This window comes from Panthera leo, chromosome D2, assembly GCF_018350215.1.
Source record: "Panthera leo isolate Ple1 chromosome D2, P.leo_Ple1_pat1.1, whole genome shotgun sequence".
NCBI classification, from domain to species: Eukaryota; Metazoa; Chordata; class Mammalia; order Carnivora; family Felidae; genus Panthera; species Panthera leo.
This window is the reverse complement of record NC_056689.1, coordinates 84150730-84169135: the sequence shown is the minus strand read 5'-3', so window position 1 is coordinate 84169135 and position 18406 is coordinate 84150730. Positions and strand designations below refer to the sequence as shown.

At 44.5% G+C, this 18406-nt stretch overlaps 1 protein-coding gene across 7 annotated transcripts in view; it reads right to left on the bottom strand.

Moving 5' to 3' along the window:
- Positions 1-18406, bottom strand: part of MGMT (O-6-methylguanine-DNA methyltransferase) — a 296999-nt gene that overhangs the window by 53766 nt on the left and 224827 nt on the right. Inside the window, exon 1 of one of the 7 annotated variants that reach the window (XM_042907576.1) lies at positions 17441-17580. The exons of 5 other annotated variants lie outside the window; for them this stretch is intronic. In XM_042907576.1, coding sequence (XP_042763510.1) covers positions 17441-17565 — 125 coding nt within the window. In that variant the 5' untranslated portion in view covers positions 17566-17580. Of the gene's footprint in view, positions 1-17440; positions 17581-18406 lie in introns of those variants that run through there. One more of the 7 variants, XM_042907577.1, reaches the window with a different exon arrangement.

Below are 18406 nucleotides of genomic sequence, written 5' to 3'. Positions count from 1 at the left end.
CTGCTCTGTGCCATTAAAGTTTTGCAAGGACACCTAAGGAAAAAGACATAGGTTTCAAACAAGGGCTGGCTCTGGGATATAAGATTTTAGGGACACAGAACTGAACCATCAGTGAGAGGGCCTTTGCTCCCTAAAACACACAACTGTGAAGAGAAAAAAGAAAGTAGCATGAGAACTGGAAACTCTCAGGGCCATAGTTAAGATGGGCAAAGATGACTGACTGTCAGGCTTGCTTGCTTGCTTGCTTTCAATGTTTATTTATTTTTTTGAGAGACAGAGACAGAGCACGAGTAGGGAAGGAGCAGAGAGAGAGGGAGGCACAGAATCCGAAGCAGGCTCCAGGCTCCGAGCTGTCAGCACAGAGCCTGACGCGGGGCTCAAACTCACAAATCATGAGATCATGACCTGAGCCAAAGTTGGCGCTTAACCGACTGAGCCACCCAGGCGCCCCAAGATGACTGGCTTTCTACCATGCAATCTAATACCCCACTCTCTCAGTAACACATTCAAGGTCAGCCAGAGTCAAGGCAACTGAATACAGAAGTCCCAGTTGAGAGAATGTCTCACTGTCAGACCTCCATTACATGATATGACATTTTGGAAACGAGGGGTCCACTGAATAAAGGTGAGGACCAACTATAGGGAAACAAGTCAAGGAAAACACTTGCATAAAATTTCATAGCTGCTATTTACTGAGTGCCTACCACGTGTGAGGTATTTAATTAAAAAAAAAAAAAAACAACTATTCCATATTTATTCCTCCCAATAACCCCTAAGGGAGATATTATCTCTATGTTCCAGAAGATGAAACTAAGTCCAGAAGTCTTGTGATAATAACTTAATCAATGCATGAGGGATGCAACCAGAACTTGAATTAAAGTCTGATTCCAAAGACCTTAACCTCTGTACCACCTCCTTGAAGTCACAGTATTCCAGATCATCTCTGAAATGGAAATGAGTAGTCACCCCTTATAAGGAAAAGTCCTTATGTTCACATGCTCTATTCTTGATAGCATATATCCTATATAGCATTTGGATTTATTCTTTTATGTTTAGGTAACTTCTATAAAGTTCTCCCTAATCCGTAAGACTACAACCTTGGCCCACTGCCCTATCAATTCGAGGACAATGGGAATCTAAGTGTTAAATCTAGTTCTGTTATATACTACACACTTCCAGGAAGACGGACGGAGTGTCCACACTGTAGGGTCTTGGGTCTTTGGGAGCAGCCCGCTGGGCATCACTGGTCTACACCCTCAAAGGAAGTCCATGTTTACGTTTAAACGCCTCGACGACCATTCCACACAACATTCCTTTATACAGGTAAGCAGCCTAGGCCTTAGAATGTCCCAGGCTCACCATCTTCCCTACACTCAACCCTCTGGAAGCAAGGACCAGGGTGATAAAAGCCACGTTATGGTTCTCACGTGGCTTGGCAAACCAGCAGGGCAGGCTGGTTTGCAATGGGCAGATGTCAGTCTAGGCTGCATGAAGAAGTCAGATGGGTGGGCTCCCCACAAAGGCTGCTCGAGGTCTTTGGCTGAAGAGCCGTGCGTTGTCGTGGAGCTGATCCCAACTCTGCCTCCCAGCCCTGGGGTCCAATCTGGCACAGTGCTGGTGCTCAGGATCTGCCTGCTGAACGAGTGGGTGGACAAGATGCAACGGTGAGAACACGGCCACCACGGCACACGCGCTGTGAAACACCTGCGGTTCATGTTTCGTTTTTCCAATGAATAATTTGCCGAAAACATTCCCCGGGGGCAGGGGGGAGGGAAGAAAAACCCACAAAGATTTTCTAAACAGCGAGAGCTGCATTTCTCTGCCTTTTCAGATTTTGTAGCAGAATGCTGAGTAACAAAGTTTGTTAAAGCCCAGGGACTGGGCATCACTTCCAATTCTGCTTACTTTGATAGGACTCCACAGTCAAAACCTGGAAGTGTTTCAGATTTGAAGACACAAAACTAAGTGGGCTTTCTTCACGGCATTCCCCACTCCTGCTATAAGGCAATCAACTGTATAACGAGATGAAACACAAGAAAAATGAAATTCAACAGCGAATACTTCATTCCTTGACTACTGATAGGTGTTGAATTCCAGCAATTGCACACATGCGAGGAAGGCCATCTGTGCTGCCCCTCCTTTCTCCGTGAGGTTTTTCAGTCTCCCAAGAGCAGCTCATCAGGTCGCCATAGAAAGAGGGAAGAGGGTCCTCGTGGGGGAGAACTCTGTGGCCCCGCCCCCCCCCCTTTGACATGCAGGGGACACCAGCAGACCCCCTGCAGTCACTGCCTTCTGATCAATTCTGGGGGAATACAGGCATAAGAAGGAAACCCACTTTCGGGAAGCAGGAACATGAGTGTCCCTGCCACGGTGACTGGGAATTCTGGAAGGTCTGGTGAACAGTGGGGCGGAGCATCCCAGAGACAAAGCATGTGGCGGGGAAGGCGGCACGTGCCTGAGCCTGGAAAGCCACGGCCCCTTCTCCAGGTTCTCACGCCTTAGGTACTAACAGGACTAAAACATACCCACCCCTAATATGGTTGACAAAATTGATCTCCATACAGCATCTAGACGACTTTGTTGTGATGCAATTCAGAAAAAAAAATCACATCTTAGCAAGGGAAGGTGTCTTAATTTAAATACTAAAATAATAACTCAATGTTCTGAAGACACCACCTCTTTTCGCTCCAAAAGGCATGTGTTATAGGAAGACTGACCTCCACAGGGTTTAGTCCCATTAACTTGTGTACTGGGCTCATTAATAAATAATCCTGCCACTAAATTACCTGTCTTGTAAATTGGTCTGTACAGTTCTAAATAATAGATAGTTCCCTATTTTCAAACACAATGGAGTTTTTAAAGAAAAGTGTCGCTTATGATGGAAGACAGCACTGCAGTTTCCTCTGGCAACAACTTTCCGTAGCTCACTTTCTCAGAAAGCCTTCGCTTCTCCTATTTATTGTTGCAGCTGGAACACGTTAGCTGGTGAGCAGAGCTGAAAACCCTGCGTTTAATATCAGACAAGTATATTGACTATACATTAGTGGCCAAAAAAATCTTAAGCAACTATTAAATGGACAGTTAATGTAATTGTATTTTAAAACACTGAGGTCATATTTAATTTTGAATTGAAACTCTTAAAATGCGCTTTCTGGCAAGGATATAGGGTAATAAAACAATGTTAACTACAGAAAAAAAAAACCTAAAACTCACATTATTAAAATAAATCTTTTTTCCAGAGTACTAATATTTGCAAGAAGTAGATTACAAGCAGCAGAAAACATTTGTACTTCTTCAACAAGTATTGTCACTGGCACCAGAAATCAAGATTTTCAATTTGAAGGATGATTCACTCTGAGCAGCAAAGAGCAGATGCCATTTCCCGCCCCCCTCGTTCTGCGAGCTGGCTGCTACCCCAGCATCTTCTGCTTTCCTTCCAGGGCGCTCCAACTTAGCAACACCCGAGGTCTCCCAATCAGAAGTCCGCCAATGAAGTACCCACTTAATGTTCAAGAGCAGGAAGTAAAAGCAAACGGGCTTAGGGGGTGTCTAACAGGATGAATGGAGGCAGGGTGAAGAGGAGAAAGAAAGGGGCAGAAAGCATTTTAGCTGCAAAGCCAGCCAATTAAAATTCCCTTTAGGAAGCACCACTTTCTACTCAAAGAAGGCTGGAAAGTCCAATTTTATATGCCTTTTTCCTCCTCTTAAAAAAATCAATACAGCCCTCTGGGAGGCTGTCACACTTGCAGGCAGGCGGGTCTGTGGACCGTAAGCTCCGCGCCTGGACCCGGTTCACAGCCCTCCCAGGGGAAGAGAGAAGGGGGCGTCACAGGGTTTTCCAGCAAAAACAAAGCAGCATTTATTTACAGGTGTTCTGACTGCCAGGATGAGAGAAGGGGCCCTGCAAATAAAGCCTCTGGAGCCGGGGTGGCACTTCAGAGCACTAAGCCTTGATGTGACCCCTGAACGCCTCCACCCTGAGCTTGAGAAGAGCAAAGGGGGACAAAGAGACAAGACCCTGCTGAGACCATTTCTGGTGGGAGCTTGAGGGGAGAGCCTGTTTCCTCTCTGCTGCCCCATGTAGTGTCACCCAATCCCCAAGGTTAGACAATGGGCCTCCGGGCTGCATCACTGTGCCAACCACAAATACAACAGAATTGTTAATGTTCTGGTCTCTCTCCTGTTCTCTGGTCCCAAATTGCTAGCTCCCTCCCAGAACTAAGCCTTGCTCAGTACAGGTGTCCTTCTCTGCATCCACAACAGCATGCCTGTGGAGGCTTGGAGGCCTCTCAAGTTGGCTCCATTCTGAATTTAAGTCCTCCGCTTTAGCTGGAGTCTCAGGCCTGAATAATTAGGGGATCCTTTTCTTTTCTAAGGATTCTCAAATACTCAAGAGTTTGAAACAAACAGTAACTTGAAAAAGTAAAGTCTTATTTGTGGAAACATCTCCCACTGGGGAATTAATTCTACAGAAGAAGCATTTAACCTTCATATATAGTGGAATGTTTATTCTTAAAGATTCTAATTGCAATGTAAACATAAATTCTGAAATCTCACAGAACTCATAGGTGCTTGGAAATTCAGACTCCTCTTGAGGAGTCCAGGTTAAGACTGTGTGTTCATTAAATGACCATCAACTTAACATAAATTGCTATATACTTAGGATGTTATATATGAACCTCATGCTAACAGCAAATCCCAAACCTATAACAGATGCACAAAAAATAGAAAGAAAGCCAAACATGACAGAGACTCATCAATCACAAAAAAAGAGATCAAGAGAAGAAAGCAAGAGAGAAGAACAACAAAATCAACCAGAAAACAATTAACAAAATGGCAATAAGTACATACCTATTGGTCATTACTTTAAATGTAAATGGCCTAAATGCTCTAATTAAAAGACACAGGGGTTGGGAGAGGTGGATTGAAAAATAAGACCCATGTATATGCTGTCTAAGAGAGACTAAGGTTGGCCCTAAAGATACATACAGACTGAAAGTGAAGAGATGGAAAAACATTTATCATGCACATGGGAGTGAAAAAAAGCCAGGGTAGCAATACTTGTATCGGACAAAATAGACTTTAAAACAAAGATGGTAACAAGACACCGAGAAGGGTATTACATAATGGTAAAGGGATCAAACAAGGAGATCTAACAATTTTAAATATCTATGCACCCAACATTGGAACACCTAAATACATAAAGCCAATAATAACTGACAGAGGAAGAAATGGATGGTAACACAATAATAGAAGGAAGGGGACTTTAACACTCCATTTACATCAATGGCTAGATCATCTAACATGATCAATAAAGAAACAGTGTCTTTATTTATTTATTTTTTTTGATGTTTATTTATTCTTGACAGAGAGACAGAGGAGTGCATGAGAGCGTGCAAGCAGGGGAGGGGCAGAGAGAGAGGGAGACAGAATCTGAAGCAGCTCTAGACTCTGAGTAGTCAGCACAGGGCCTGATGCGGGGCTCGAACTTGTGAACTGTGAGATCATGACCTGAGCCAAAGTCGGACACTTAACTGACTGAGCCATCCAGGTGCCCCAAGAAACAGTGTCTTTTTAAATGACACATTAGACCAGATGCTGAGAAATATACAGAATGTTCCAACTACATTCAAGTACACATGAAACATTCTCCTCATTTCAAGTACACACGAAAACATTCTCCAGAATAGAACGTACGCTAGGTCACAAAACAAGGCTCAATAAATTCAAGAAGATGGAAATCATACTATGCATGCATCTTTTCTAGCCACAATGGTATACAACTAGAAATCAATCACATACAGACAAAAACAACAACTGGAAAAACACAAACATGTGGAGGCCAAACAACATGCTACCAAACAACCAATGGGTCAATAATGAAATCAGATAAAAAACACATGGAGACAAATGAAAATGAAAATACAACAGTACATAATCTTTGGGACACAGGAAAAGCAGGTCCAGGAGGGAAATAGATAATGATACAAGTCTACCTCCAGAAACAAGAAAAAGCTCAAACAACCTAAACCTACAACTAAAGTAACTAAAAAGGAACAAAGCCCAAGGTGAACAGAAGGAAGGAAACAATAAAGAGCAGAGCAGAAATAAATGACACAGAGACAAAAAAACAATAGAAGAAAATCAAGAAATGGTTCTTTGAAAAGATAAACAACATTGACAAACCCTTAGACTCATCAAAAAAAGAAAAGAGAAAGGACTCAAATTAATAAAATCAGAAATGAAAGAGAACAGACACTACAGAGATACAAAGAATTATAATAGAATATTATGAAAAATTATATGCCAACACTGGGAAGCCTATAATAAATGGATAAATTCTTAGAGACGTTATAATCTTCCAAAACTAAATCAATAAGGAATACAAATCTGAACTGACCAGTTACTACTTATGAAATTGAATTGTTAATTATAAAACTACCAAAAAAATAAAAGTCCAGGACCAGACGGATTCACAGGTGAATTTTACCAAACACTTACAGAAGAGGTAATACCTACTCTCCTCAAACTATTCCAAAATGGAGGAGGAAGGAAAGCATCCAAATACATTCAGTGAGGCCAGTGTTACCCTGACACCCAAACCAGATAAAGATGCCACACACAAACACACAAACTACAAGCCAATATCTCTGATGAACACAAACAGAAAAATCCTCAACAAAATATTAGTAAGCTCCATTTAACAATACTTTAAACAGCTGACTCACCATGATCAAGTGGGATTTATTCCAGGGATACGAGGATGGTTCAATATTTGCAAATCAATTAATGTGATATACCACACCAACAAACGAAGGATAAAAATCATATGATCATCTCAATAGATGCAGAAAAAAACTCTCAACAAAGTGGATTTAGAGGGAACATGCCTCAGCATAACCAACTTCTATCCATGATAAAAATCCACAGCTAACATCTCAATGGTGAAAGACTGAGAGCTTTTCCTCTAAGATTAGGAACAAGATAAGGATGTCTACTCTTGCCACCTTTATTCAGCATAGTACTAGAAGCCCCAGCACAGCAATCAGACAAGAGAAAAGAATGAAAGGCATCCACACTGGTAAGGAAGAAGTTAAACCTCCACTATTTGCAGATGACATGATACTATACGTAGAAAACCATTAAGACTCCACCAAAAAACTATTACAATAAATGAATTCAGTAAAGCTGCAGGATACAAAATTAACATATGGAAATTGGCAGCGTTTCTTTACACTAATGACTAAGTAGCAGAAAGAGAAATTAAAAAAACAATTCCATTTACAACTGAACCAATAATAATAAAATACTTAGAAGTAAACTTAACCACGGAGGTGAAGGACCTGTACTCTGAAAACCATAAAACACTGACGATGACACAACTGTAAATATATTCTATGCTCACAGAAGGGAAGAATTTTGTTAAAACATCCATACTAACCAAAGCAATCTACAGATTCAATGTAATCCCTATCAAAATATCAACGGCATTTTGCATAGAACTAGAATCCTAAAATTTATTTGGAACCACAAAATGTCCCAAATAGCTATAGCAATCTTGAGAAAAAAAAAACAACAAAGCTGGAGGTATCGTTAACTCCAGACTGCAAGATATACTACAAAGCTGTAGTCATCAAAACAGTATGGTACTGGCACAAAAAGAGACACACAGATCAATGGAACAGAACAGAGAGCTCAGAAGTATGCCCATGCTTGTATGGTCAATCTTTGACAAAGAAGGCAAGAATACACAGGAAAAAGTAGGAAAAAGTAGGAAAAAGTAGGAAAAAGACAGTCTCTTCAACAAAATGGTGTTGGGAAAACTGGGCAGCTACATGCAAAAGAATGAAACTGGATCACTTTCTTACAACCACACACAAAAATAAATTAAAAATGAATTAAAGACCTACACGTGAGATGCGAGACCATTACAGTCCTAGAAGAGAGCACAGGCAGTAATGTCTCTGACATCAGCCATAGCAACATCTTCCTAGATATGTCTCCCAAGTCAAGGGAAACAAAAGCAAAAATAAACTAATGGGACTATATCAAAATAAAAAGCTTTCACACAGTGAAAGAAACATCAACCAAACGAAAAGGTAAGCTATTGAGTGGGAGAAGACATTTGCAAATGGCATATCTGATAAGGGGTTAGTATCCAAAATGTATAAAGGACTAATACAACTCAACGCTAAAACAATCTGATTAAAAAATGGCCCATCAAGAACATGGAAATCAAAACCACAAAGAGATACCACCTCACGCCTGTCAGAATAGCTCGAATCAAAAACACAGGAAACAACAAGTGTTGGTGAGGGTGTGGAGAAAGAGGAAGCCTCCTGCACTGTTGGTGGGAATGCAAGCTGGTGTGGCCACTGTGAAAGACAGGATAGAGGTTCCTCAAAAGATTAAAAATGGAACTACCATATGATCCAGGAACACCACTACGGGGTAAATGAAAACACTAATCTGAAAAGATATATGCACCTCCCCATACTTGCTGCAACATTATTTCCGATAGCCAAGACACTGAAGCAATCGAAATGGCCATCTGCAGATGAATGGATAAAGAGAATGCGGTGTATACATACAAAGGAATATTAATCATAGAAATAGGAGGTCTGCCATTTGCATCAACATGGATGGGCCTGGAAGGTATTATGCTAAGTGAAGTCAGACTGAGAAAGACAAATACCATATGATTTCACTCACATGTAGAACCTAAAACAAAACAAACAAACGAATAAACAAAAGCGGAATCAGACCTAAAACCACCGAGAACAAACTGATGGTTGCCAGACGGGTGGGCGCTCAGACAAAATGGGCAAAGGGGAGGTACCAGCTTCCAGTTACCAAGTAAGTCGTGGGAATAAAAGGTACAGCACAGAGAATACAGTCAGTGGCCCGGGGATGGTGTCGTATGGTGACAGAGGCGACCTACGCTGTTGTGAGCGCGGATTCAGGTACTGAGATGTCGAATCACTATGTGGTACGCCTACAACTAATGTAACGCTGTGTCTCAACTATACTCGAGTTGAGAAATGAAAAATACAGGTCACCTAGTTAAATTCGAATTTCAAATCAACACAATTTTTCATAATACTTACACTAAAAAAATGATTCATTGTTTATCTGAAACACAAATTTAATTGGGCATCCTGTATTTTATCTGGCATTCTTACCCTCATCCCGATAGGAGGTTAAAAGGTATTATTTAGTGCTGATAAAAATGCAACAAATGGATTGAAATTACTGCTTCCTAACAAGTTACATCCTCTCTTTACGCAAGACTTAGTTAGCAAGGTTCGGTAGTTGCTCAGGATGCAAGTAAGAAGAAATTATAGTAAGACTAAATAAAAATGGGAAGAATTAATAGCCTTAGTCTCACCTTAAAATGAAAAATGCTACCACATTAAAAAAAAAAAAAGACTGCGTTCACATCTGTTCTGGCTCTCTTACTGTCTCGGGTTTGTTCACGCTTAGGAGACCACGTGACAGATGCAGGTACAAAAATAATCCATCAGAAACTAGAATCCTATAGGCAACTTGGTTTTTCGCTGGTGTGTTAATATTGCGTTGTGAATATTTACTCATTTTTGTGTACAGACACCGGGACGTAACTTGCTTCTGCCCTGCCCGGCTTTGCCAGAGAGCCCTTTCACCCCAGACAGTTTATCACAGTGCCCATCACTGCCCATGCTGAGGACGGATGGGAATCTAGGGTCCCCAGAGCTCTCCCAGGAGAGGCTGTGTGCATTTATACACAAAGTGACTTCATGGTTTGTCCTTCTGGGCCATTTTCATGCTCAGAATGTACCTGCGAGTTTCTTCCTCCTCCTTCCTCCTCGGCCCCTTAGCTCAGGCCCCAAGCTCTTGCTGGGCCAACTCCACAGCTGTGCCAACAGCATCTCCTTGCCAACACCATCCAGCCTTCTAAACCGTCGGTGTCCCACATTTGTCCCCACACAGGATTTCCTTTTTTCTAAGCTCTTTTTTGTTTTTTAAACGTTTATTTATTTTGAGAGAGACAAAGACAGCACAAGCAGGGGAGGAGCAGAGAGACAGGGGGAGAGAGCACATCCCAAGCAGGGTCCACGCTGCTGGCACAGAGCCCTACGGGGCTGGAACCCATGAAACCATGAGATCATGACCTGAGCTAAAACCAAGAGTTGGGCGCTTGACTGACTGCACCACCCTGGTGCCCGCCTGCAACCCGCCCCGCCCCCCCCCCCCCCCCAGGGTTTTCACTATCTTCAGGGTCCTCACGCCTCGATGGGCCAAACCTGGCCCACCAGCTATTTTTGTAAACAAAGTTTTACTGGAACCCAACCATGCACATTTGTTTACATGCACGATGGCAGAGCCGAGTAATGGTGGCAGAGGTGGTCTGGTCTACAAGATGTTTAGTATCTAGCCCTGTACAGAAGGTTGTGGGCCTGGTCTCTCCAGAAGGTTCCCTTCACTGCTGATTTCCTGTCACTCCACTCTGGTACTCTCACCTGTGATGCTCCCAGATCCAAATGCTTCTCCAAACCTGAATGTAAGCCGGATTCTACATCCAACCACCCCAACCCACATCAATCTGAGCCACCCGGTTTGGGTGGTACCGAATGAATAAATGGCGTCAATCATGGCACTGGTATTTACTGAGCACTCGCTACGCACTGGGCATTGTGCCAGGAACTCTATGTGCACAGATCACAAGATACGGGGTGAGAATCTAGATTCTGGTTTCTCTCGGAAAGCTGCCCCAGCTGCTGGTCTCCCCTTGACCCCTACACCACATGCTCGCCTACCCCTGGGGATACTGCTGGGTTTGGCTTGGTGAGGTCTCTCCTCCCCTTTCCCCTTTGTAGCCTATGCACAGCTTTGCACCCGCATCCTGCACAACCACCAGAGCCTCTGAACCATCCTGGCCACACTCCTTTCCCCATGTGAAGAACCTGCCCAGACCAGGTAAAGCTTCTGAAAATCCTGCCTGGTCCAGGTCACCATCCTGCTCACAAGCCTTTCCTGACTTCTCATCATGCACACGGAGTCATATCCAAGTTCTGTCTGGTGTTAGTCAGAACCCCCGGTCTGGCCTTGACGCAGGGTCACCCCCAAGGGACCGCGAGCTCCAGCCAATCTGGCCACGGCCCTTTGTCATCCTGCACTGTGCCTGCCCCTCCCCCACCCCGGATGCTCCCCCCCTCCCCAGGCTGACCTCAGCCCACGGAGCGGGCCCCATGGTTGGTGCTGCTCCAGAACTCCCGTGGTTGCAGGTCAGCCACACCCCACATCCCATCACCCCAAGCGCCTCCAAGTGTTCTCACCCTCCACCCCCACATACTGAGCCCTGTTCACGTGGACCAGTCTGCCGGCTTCCACAAGCACGGCCCGTGCCTTCGGGCATCTCTGTCATTTGAAGCAACGGACACTTCACTGCCTTTGGTGAAGGGCTCACGATGGCCAGTGAATGGTAATAAGTGAAAATAGTTTGATGTATTCTGCTGCCTCATTGTACTCCTAAGATTTTGTTTTCTATCAACCTCGTCATGCGTTCTCTGAAGGGCTTAATAATTGAACTTCTTAAATGGGTTAAGATACATACAAACACCAGCTACAAACTTCCACAGTTACAGACTGCTTCGACCGCAGGCCAGTTTTGATCAAAACTTGAAACATCTAAGGAATAGGTTTCTGAACCAGATCCGAGGCACAGGAGGGGATTTCAGGATTTCCAGCTTTGGTTCCACCCAGAGTCCAAGATTCAACGGACTTGCATGGACTTAAGAACTACCGGGATGAACTACCTTATCATAGAGACGGTATTTCTCCATTTATATACTATATGAGCAATCACGTCAGGTCTTATGCAGTTTCACATTTACCACAGCCCATCACCTCCTCTCCTCTTCCGGGCATCGCTGGCCCAGCGCAGAAATCCCTGAGACACCACGGATCTGAAGTCACACAGCACAAGGCAACGGAGAGTGAACTTGTCAGCTCTCAGCCCTGCCGATCAGAGTGTGACTAATACAAGCTCAGCCAAGGATCTTCTCAACTCTTCCAACAGAAATGGCCCTCTGCCTGGTGTACGATGTCTTCAAAAGAGCTGGCGTAACCACCCGGGAAAAAAGACCAAAAGAGTACAGAAAAGGGGTGTTTGCTCGTGTTAAATAAACGATCTGCTCCGCCAGGCTTTCTTCTTTAAAACACTTACAAGAATTAAACAGAAGTCAGACTTGAAAACAAACATTCACGACTCCCAGGCTACTGTCCCCTTTTTGGTACCCATGCTTCCTTCACTCCTACTTTAGGAAAACTGAACATCTCCCCACTAATCACTACGTATGTGACTCAGAAAACGAACTCCTATTTCCAGGAACCAAACCAGAAACTCTGGCAGGAGCTGGGTCTGCAGCTGAACGCCTAAGCTTGGAAAAACCTCAAACTATCCCACTTGCCATTTTCAATGAAATGTTTTACAGGGAAAACAGTAACATAAAATACACATACTAGAAATGTGCGAACTCCACCGAACATTTTAAGAAACAAAGGATCAAAAAGAAACACATGTTTCTTCCTAAAAATACACCCCCCACCCCAAACTATGTAATATTTAACAACTGCATGCCGAGCTTCCAGGAAACGAGAGATGTTCTGAGGGGCTGATATTCAGCACAGTCCTCTGTGTCCCAAGGACAGGGGAAGCACACACGAGTTTTGTCCCCCGTGGAACTGAATGGGCATGGTGGCGTTCCTCTTCTGCACATAAACACCTGCTCAGTATCCATCATGTATGGCACGCTACAGAAGCTTCTAAGGGATGCAGGGATGGGGAAGATACAGCCTACCTCTTCCTCCACCCGCTCTGCCAGGCAAGGGCGGGAGGATGCACCCTGAGGACAGGTTGTCCTTGTGTTCTCAGGGGACTGGTCCTGAGGGGGATGCCCTTGGCTCCGTCCACATCCATGGTACTGAGATGCCAGCATCAGCTTGGCGGCCAGGGCACGAGCACTTTCTCCTTCTCCCTCAGTGCTCCTCCTCGGTATTTGAGCTCTCTTCTTCGGTGTCCTGAGCTAGGACTGGCTCGGGGTACCTCATGCATGCCAGGCAGAGAGAAGACATCACTCAGGACAGGCAGGGCCCCTACTAACCAAGGTAAGGCTTGCTGTCTTCTGCCCTGTTCACACAGAATCATCCTGCAGGTCTATCTGGATGGCACCTTGGGAGGGGATTTAGAGCTGCTTTTTATTTTTATTTTTTTCTGAGTCTCTAAACAGCAGCAAAACAGAACTTTCATTTTTAGAAGAATCCACCGGACACACCAGTGCCTCCCGATGTCTGCCTGTTTCTACTGCTTTCGACATGAAGTCTGAAAAGCCACCAATTTTCGCAGAAGAAATTTAAATAAACTTCTGAAGCCAGAGGAGCAATTTTCTTTATAATTGACATTAAAAAGTAGCATGAACTGGATGACGGATGGTGGTGAGCAGCTGCCACTGGGCACGGTCTTAAACTTACGAATAATCAAGGGCAAGGGGAGGAAGAGGGTCACTGGCCGGTCCTCAGAACTAGGGGATAATTAACTACTGTGGTGCAGAGATAACAGAAATAGAAACTTCCTCAATTATCTAGAAACCAGGCCAAAATAAGATCCGTGCATGCAGACAATTCTTCACAAAAGTGGCAGATACCTCACTTTCTCAGAGGCTGACTTACTCAACTCCAAAGCCAACTCATGGTGTCTTCATTAGACTTCATGAAATGATCAGTTATCGTTGATAGGACTTGCTCTGGAGAAGCTCAAGGCAGTCAGGAATTTGACACTCAGTGTTCTGACAGGACAGCTGATTCTCGAACAATGCGGTGTCAGTGTGTGTGTGTCCATGTGTACGGAGACTTTGCTCGATGCACTACGGTCCCGTAAACACATATTCTTTATGATTTGCTTATCGGTGTTTTCTCCAGCTGACTTCACCGTAAGAATACCGTATATGGCTCATGTAACACACAAAACAAGTAAATCGACTGTTCAGGTCACTGGTAAGGCTTCCAGTTAACAGTAAGCTATTAATAGTTAAGTTTGGGGGGGGGGTCAAAAGTTAAATGTGAATTTTCAACTGTGTGGGGGGTCAGTGCCCCAACCCCCATTGCTCAAGGGTCAACTGTACTTAGTATTAACCAATCGCTCACCGCATGAGCTACTGAACTCCTGTGTTACACCGTGTAGCCGTGGAAAAGCACAAGAGTTGGATGGAGGAGGGCCCCCGGGGAAGGAGCCCACACGGGAAGGATCTGGCCCTGCGGGCGGCAAGGGAAGAAGGCTGCAGGTCTGAGGGAGACAGGGGCGGGCAGGCGTAAGGGGCAGGTCTCCTCTTCACCCCCAGAGTGTGGGAAGGCATTCTAAGGTGTTAAACAAGGACTGCGAGGACAGGACTGGCCCTTCCGAGAGCTCACACGGGCAGCCAGCAAGGCTGTTCACAGCTGGGCAGGAAGCTTCAGCACATGGCAGTGAGATTTCTGTATCTGTGAACAGTATCCAAATGGAGAGTCTCATTCAAGCTGTTACACGTTCCTATGAAATATTCTCGCTAAGATATTCTTGTCAATCATCACAATTGAGAAACGTGATATATACGGCCTGTTTAAAAATCAGCAAATTGAATGTTTATCCATCTTTCAACGAAGCACCTGCTTCCAACATAGCTGACCAGCGACACTGGCTAAATCTCCTCGCCAAACGATCCAGAAACGTTCACGTGACATCAGTCCTGTGGACAGGACAGGCGCGCTAAAGCCCTTCTATGGACAGTTTCATCTGCTGCTCAGGCCTGCCATAAACTCTATCCGGCTTCATATCCGAGATGCAGACCCTCAGAAAGCACTCAGTCACTGCAGCAACTTTTAAGAGGCCAGCGGCTGCATCCCCTAAGAGACTATTGCTGTGCATGGTGACTGCACTTTTTCCAAATCCATGCAAGAAACTTAAGAGTTCTTTAAAAATTTTTTAAGTTATTTATTTTGAGAGAGCACGCACGAGCGAGAAGGGCAGAGAGAAAGGGAGGGCGCACGTGTGAGCCAGAAGGGCAGACGGAGACAGAGGGAGAGAAAGAATCCCAAGTAGGCTCCACACTGTCAGTGCAGAGTCCGATGTGGGGCTTGAACTCATTAACTGTGAGATCATGACCTGAGACGAAACAAGAGTTGGATGCTCAACCGACTGAGTCACCCAGGCACCCCAAGAAATCTAAGAATTCTTAACACCTGGGTAGGAATGCATTTCCTCCTGGCTGGTGATTTGTTTGTGGCAAAGACCTCACAAAGGTAAATCAGAAGACAGCAAAACCAAGACCTTGGGTGGGGCCGGCAGGGAGCGGGAGAGACTTCCTACTTTCCCGCATGAGTGTTCAAAGGAGGTGGTGCCTCCTTTCAATTGCAAAGATCTACTCTCATTTTCGGCATTTCCCTTTGATGTTATCGGTAGGAAGAACCATCAAACACACAATCATCTCTCTGTATTTAGAGGCCTTTTTTTAAAAAGAGAACTTATGAGATTTGAACACACAGAAAAGATGTCCTTTCAGGGGTATCCAAATTAGTTGAGAATTTAGATTAAAAAAAAAAAGAAAGTTGACTTATCTAAGGCTCCGATAAATCTCTTTGTGGCCTGAGACCCGAACAAGCTGGGACGGCTTCTATGTCTCCATCTATCCGAAACACAAGTGGAGCTAATTAATATTTCAGACTTCCCCATCAGCTGGGCCAAGACCGGGTTCTTCAGCAGGCTTACATTCCCTGGCAATGCTTGATTTATGCACCAACACCCGCCAACCCACAAATACGACAATAAAAATGCAGACGAGGGGTGGAAATTTGCAAGTACACTTTTCTCTTCCACACTAGGTGAAGTGGTTTAGATAGCTGTCACTAACACCAAGGGGTTTATTAATAGGCAAAAATTAATTGTATGTAGACTGAATTAATGAGATGGAAAAACATGCATATTTCAGCTAATACAGAGGGGACCGGCCTCTGCAGAGGCATCTGTAATGAAGTGGCTGGAACATGGGATGAGGCGCAGAGCAGTACCAGCAAGCCGGGGTCCTTTTGTGATCACGGGGGCTGGAGGTATTGGTAAAAAAAAATACACTGTGAAATGTAAACATCAGGCAACTGTTTTGAGCACAAAGTTGACCCCCGATGCGTATTCTGCAGACTGCCATCTACAGATTTATAAATAAATGATTAGATGTAAAATCTCTAGAGGGTTTTCCTTTTCCACAGCAATTACAGGAGCAGATTATTACCATTCAAGTGGGGCTCCAGTGAAAGTTCCTTGACTGGCAGGAATCACTCACTGCTGTCCTGACGTCTAAGTCACCATGACAGGAAATCCAATGTCAGCGTGTATGGCGGACGTTTTCACAAGCCAAGTCAATATGCACTGAATGAACACATTCTCGAGTTAAAATATATTACTGTCAATAACAGACTGAATTAAGAAAGTATGAAGTTTCAAATGTGATCAGTGTCAGGAAGAAGTTTTCCGTATCTCCTCCCTGCACACTGTTAAAAGTTGTCGCGTGGGAAAGCCTGAAACTCGCTTGGACATTTTCTCTTTGGCTGCTCTGGATCTGTTTTTTAAGTCATTAAAACACAAGGTAATGAGGCTAATCAAAGAGTAAGCAATGAGCGGTATCATGTTCAGCACACTTTTTTTTTTCCAGCCTAAGAGTTTCCTTTCTTCCCTAAATCGTGGGGGGAAAATCGTCTTTTAGCTTGGGATTTACTTTCCTTCCACGAGTGGATCCACCCCCTACGCCTGCATTCTTACACGAAGCTGTTTTTCTCGAATTCACAGCAGCAAAGCCAGCAACGTGCCCACTCTCTCCCACTCTCTATTGTTTTTTCTTTTGTTGTTGTTGTTTTTTTTAAATGGTATGGAGTAGGAACAGATTTTTTAAAACTTTATTTCGAAAAAAAAAATGAAGATTCATAAGACATTGCAAAAAGAGTGGACACAGCTTCCATGTACCTTTTACTCCATTTTCCTCCATGATATCCTCTTAGGAATCATAGTACATTCTCAAAACCAGGAAGCTGACATTGGTACAACACTGGCAACTAAACTACAAATCTGACTCGATGTCACCAGGTTTAACGTATGCTTTACAAAGCAGGACACAGCCCTGTTCTGTCACACACGGACCTCTCTCTACAGTCCCACGGCACCCCTGGCCGGTCGGTACCTGACCACCGCTGACCTGCTCTTTATCGTTACACGTTTGTCATCTCAAGAGTGTCACGCAACAAAAACCACACCTTCCTGGGCTGGCTTCCTTCACTCAGCACAAGGCCCTTTAGACACTTCCAGGTTGTGTCATGTGTCCACGAGTCCCTGCTTTTTGTTGGGAAGTATTCATTGAAAATGGGCCCCCGTTTATCCATTCACCTTTGGAAACACATTTGGGTGGTTCCCGACCTGGGGCTGTGAACATCTGGGCACAGCTTTCGGGTGGACACGAATTTCTGTTTCTCGAGGACGTCTGAGCAGCAGTGTCGCCGCCGGGCCTGCATGGACGCTATAGGTTAACTTCATAAGCAGCCACCACGTCGTTTCCACAGTGGCTGCTGGGCGTCAGCGGTGTCTCACTGTGACATCACCTTGCATTTCCCTACTGGCTGCTGGGGATCATCTTTTCTTGGGCTTATTGCCAAACTTCTGTCCTCTTTGGTAGAGTATGCGATTCTTCTGCCCCTTTTCCAACTGGAATGTTATTTTCTTATTGTTGAGTTCCGACAGGACCTTATACGTTAGGAACACAAACCTCTTGTCGGGTACGGGGTCTGCAAGTCTTTGGTCCTGGTCTTACCTACCATCCCCCTTTTATAGGGTTTTCTGCAAAGCAGAAGTTTAGGAACACAATTTTAAAAAGGAATACATATTATTGATCCTTCTGGAATTTTCTTATCCTGGGCCAATTTTCAAGATGGGCAGTATCTCTCGGAGCTGAATGGTCAGCTGTGTGGCCTTTCAGCAGATGCTCTCAGGGAACCCTGGGCATCCCTGCTGGAGGCTTCATCTCTGGGAGACGGTTGACAGTGAATGCTTTCGATGCACACCAGGGGAAACTTCACTTAAGAATGACATGTGCCACACACCATCATGTTATTTAAAATGTAACCCACATCACGAACTCAGATATTTAAGATGCCTTGGTTGGCTGAATGTCTGAAGTAAACACTGGTATGCAGCCAGAGGCCAGCCTGATGAAAATGCCATCTTTGAGGGGCTATCATCTAGACTGGAGGGGACACACACACGTCAGCATCAGGTAAAGGCAGAGGGAGCAGGGGAAGGTGCAGGGCAGGGTCCGGCATTTTCCGTGGAAATGCAGGATGAAGCCTGTGCACCAAA